This window comes from Notothenia coriiceps, unplaced genomic scaffold, assembly GCF_000735185.1.
Source record: "Notothenia coriiceps isolate Sejong01 unplaced genomic scaffold, NC01 NC01_scaffold00025643, whole genome shotgun sequence".
NCBI lineage: Eukaryota > Metazoa > Chordata > Actinopteri > Perciformes > Nototheniidae > Notothenia > Notothenia coriiceps.
In genome coordinates, this window is record NW_011358344.1 from 1 (window position 1) to 4,015 (window position 4,015).

General features: G+C 39.1%; 1 protein-coding gene across 1 annotated transcript; it reads right to left on the reverse strand.

The window, feature by feature from the left end:
• Nucleotides 1-1,433: 1,433 nt before the first annotated feature.
• On the reverse strand, nucleotides 1,434-3,684 carry LOC104956234 (protein FAM208B-like). Its single transcript, XM_010783703.1, has 5 exons — nucleotides 3,284-3,684; nucleotides 3,050-3,203; nucleotides 2,841-2,946; nucleotides 2,409-2,590; nucleotides 1,434-2,164 (listed from the first exon to the last, which is right to left on the reverse strand). Exons 2-5 carry the CDS (start codon nucleotides 3,084-3,086, stop codon nucleotides 2,067-2,069), a joined length of 423 nt encoding a protein of 140 aa, XP_010782005.1. The 5' UTR covers nucleotides 3,087-3,203; nucleotides 3,284-3,684; the 3' UTR covers nucleotides 1,434-2,066.
• Nucleotides 3,685-4,015: the final 331 nt, after the last annotated feature.

The following is a 4,015-nucleotide window of genomic DNA, read 5'->3' on the forward strand; positions in this document are numbered from 1 at the left end:
CATGCGCAGTACCGATCGGGAAGGGGGACGAATCGGGTAGTGACAGAGACAAGCGAAACCTGCGCGTTGCATGATGGTTAGTCATTTTGTCCGACTTGCTCTGGAGGCTCGCTCACATGAGACGTTGAAATCTCGCGGGACAAAGACGCCCACAGCCTTGAGAGCGAGGAGCGGCGAGGCGGCGCAGTTCCTCTCCACGGGCTGCGGAAGCGAAATGCTTGATCGGAAACGACTCGCTGGTATCTCGAGCTGAGCGCTCATTGGTGGTTTTTACCCCGTGCTGCTGATGAAACTCTCCAATTGTCTCGGCAAAAATGTGTTGTTGTTTGGTGTCAGTTTTACGTCGCCACTTCCATTCACATTTTTCATCATTGTTCCACAATGTTTATCATCATGAAATTAATATATATATATGTTATACTATACTTGCACTGCTTACCGTTTTTATACTTTATATATCTTAGCATATTCATACTGCTCACAAGCTGCTGTGTATATCTAGTGTATTCATACGATTCACACCCTCACTGTTTATTCATCATTCACTTCATTCTATCTTTTATTCTGTAGATTGTGTACATTACTTTTCACTTTACTGCTTGTTGCACTCCTGGTTAGAAGCTAAACTGCATTTCGTTGTCTCAGTACCTGTAATATGTGCAATAACAATAGAGTTGAATCTAATCTTGAGCAGGAACAAATGTATTTACTTAATACATATCTGACATTAACGATTAAACACATGTGTGCATTCTCTTTATAAATGCAAACTTAGTCAAGCCGACTCCGGAGGTGGAGGTATGCACATTAAAGTTGTTTGCAATCCGCCAAAAAAGAGGAGACGAGAAGAAGAAGAAGAAGAAGCCGAAGTCGAAGCCCACTCGGAGCTGTCCGACTTCAGGCGAGCTTTTTGAGACCTCTCCCGGCTGCGTCGGCTATTCTCGTCTACTTTCGAGGCGAGCCGCAACGCGTCTCAAACAAGCCTATTATTTTCATCAGAGTCCGGCGCACTTCCTGGAGGCTTGAATGGATGAGGCTATGAGCTGGAGAATAAATCAGCAGAACTCAGGCATGTGCCACAATGTGCAGTCAGACATTTTCTTTTTTTACATTACCTTCACACCTCCCTCACCTCAGAATTCCTCCAGCATTATTATGCAGTATTATTCAATAACTTAATTTGATTACATCTCCAGAAGACCTAATTTTAGACTTAAACTCCACAAATAGTATAACATGCTAAGGATCGGGTAAAAGCACTTTGGATAGATTTGCACATCCTAATTTTGTCTACTGATATTGAAATGTAATATTTTTCATTTATGAGTGGCTTTGTATTGCCAATGTGTGAATGGACTGAAAGTAACTTAAAACCTGAGTCTTCCCCCAAAGCTTACATTGTTATTGAAACATTTTTTTTTTCCTTAAAGCAAAACAAACAAACCACTTTATTCTCAGTAAAATATCTCTATACAGTCATGAAATATGAACACAAGTGCATAGTCAAAATGATAAATTGCTAAGCTTCAACTATATATAAGTCAATAATTAAGAATCAGTGTCAGAATACTTAAATATATAAAATATTTGAAACCGCCTGAAACACTAATGTCATGGCTGTATCTGAAGGTTCTTCTTTGAGCCATGCTCATACAAAAACCCTGCCTAACCAAAGCAGACTGAACATTCAGTATCACCTCCTTGAATGAAGTCAACATTTAACACAACACAACTTAGTATACACTGTAAAAATACAATTTACAAAATATACAAAATGCATACAGTATATACACTACACCTGCCTTTATTTCAATATGTGTGTAGCTCTATCCATTAACTGATAACGATAAATTGCAAACCATTATAGAAAAATAATGTCAAATAACAAATAAATTGCTTCATACAAAAGAGATTAACTGCTGAAGGCCTCGTCAAAAAATAAATAATAAAATGTAGTAGGTTTGAAATCACCATATCAAGGTAAATTACTCGCATCGAGTGAGTTTTTGTTATTGTTGTGTTCTTGAATAGCACAACTTAAGATACGCCATCTGACTTTTTCCAGTTCAGGCTGTACGTGTTAAGCTTGGAGAATACGTCAGGAAAGAGTCGAAAGTCATTGTTAATATTCCTTTCTTTCCAAATGCGTTTTCTGCCGTTGTGTCTGTAAGAATAAGAAAAACATGTCATTTTTTTTGCACTGTACAATGACTAAAACCTCTACAGGTTGACTTTTGAGGATCTTTTTTTTTTTTTCTAAAGTCCAATCAAATGAATCATTGAAAGCAATTACTGGGATGTTAATTGTAGAGTTCTTGCAAACGGCATCTTCAAAATTAAACGACAGTATCGTGAGTCTCATTGAATGTAAAAGGTACAGATAATGTATTTGTAGATTAGTGTCTCACCGGTTATAAACACAGGGTAACGTGCTGATATATTCTGGACCTGCAAACGGACCAAGCAAGCAAGGTAGTCTGGCCCATCTCTTGACATGAGGTCGCACTCATGATAAGGCAAGACCTCCAATATTCCAGCTTCTTGGCAACAGTTCAGGTAGTTCTGCTTCTCCTTTCCCTCCAAACTCAACCTGCATATGAGAGTAGGTTTTAAACTTTGCATTCGGCCTTATTCTTTCATAAAATGATGACACTATGGTATCTGAAAATATTAGGAAAATCTGTGAAAAATATCTCAATTTAAATATCTCAATTTATGGAAAACCATGGTTAGTGCCAGGTCAGAAATATAGTATAAATTATCCCAAATAAGTTTGAACATCTGTGTATTGCTATATAGGGAGGTTTTTTGTAGACATATTTTCAAAAGTTAACCCCTACCTTGCATTTTCTTTTAGCCAACGGCTGTCTCTGTAGTGCAACATCCATTTCCACTTCCCCGTTTTGCTTAGCTCTTGCAAAACCTCTGAAGTCTTTTTGATGTTGCCTTCAAATTAATACAAAGTTTATATAATGAGTACAATTGTCTGCTTAAATAACACAATATGAAATAACAATACATTTGTTTTTTCAGTGAAAAGTGCACCTACAAAGGTTCAGGTGCTCCAGGCCTGCTCTGTCGAACATTATAAAGCCACCCCTTGTGAAAAGCTCTTGATGGGTTAGATTCACAACATCATCTGGTTCGTCAATTCCAGTGAACTGCACAACTGGGGACTTCCTGAGCTCAAGCAAATGCGGGACCTGAAATATCAGAGTCATTAATGCGTGAATACTTATTGAAAAAGTCCTGTCATAATCTTTGTCTCAAGCAGAACAATTACCTCACAAATGTGCTCTGCAATGTCTTCATTCCTGAGGATGATGAGTAGAGATGAATGACAATCCTCACCAAGGAAGAAGTCGGTTGGCTGTACAGCAGTGTGACCCTCTGACTCCAATTGTACCTTTTGAAAATCAAGGAGAAATCAATCAAACTTTTAAATCAATTTTCATTAGCAAATCTTGCACTGCTTGCTCTAATATATTTTGTGAAAGCATATAAGTGTACAGGGGGATATTCAAGGTAGGGATGGGCGATATGACGATATATATCGTCGAGACGATATTAGGTCTCCACGATATGCCTTTTCAGAGATATCATATCTATCGTGATACAGAGAGTCACTCAGTCATAGAATGTGAGTGCTGCGAGTGCACCAGGGTAGGATTTTCACGGCGGTCTGGCCGTGAAGCCCCGAAAATAATTGTACGTCCTACGGCCACCATGGCCCGTGTGCCCCTGATAGTGTTAAAATCTCGAAGTTGCTTTAAAAGCGTCAGAACAGTGGTTTCTGAACTGCATTATGCTGCGTTCACAACGGACGCGATGCGAATATTCTCACCCCCGCTGGAGTTTCACCGCGGCTGTCAGCTGTGTTTACTCCTGTCATTCAAACAGGACGCGCTGGAGAGGGGGCGGGGCTTATTTCCATGTAAATACTGTGGTGGAAACCAACTACGACAAAATTAACCTATTTTACCGTGATTTAATTGTAATACACGTTTCAAAATGA

Excerpts from the sequence above, each read along its gene's own strand:
- LOC104956234 (XM_010783703.1), bottom strand. The coding sequence starts at position 3,086 with ATGTTCGACAGAGCAGGCCTGGAGCACCTGAACCTTT. Across the intron at positions 2,591-2,840 it reads TGGCTAAAAGAAAATGCAAG|GTTGAGTTTGGAGGGAAAGG; the intron begins GTAGGGGTTAAC and ends TCTCATATGCAG. Across the intron at positions 2,165-2,408 it reads TTACCCTGTGTTTATAACCG|ACACAACGGCAGAAAACGCA; the intron begins GTGAGACACTAA and ends TTATTCTTACAG.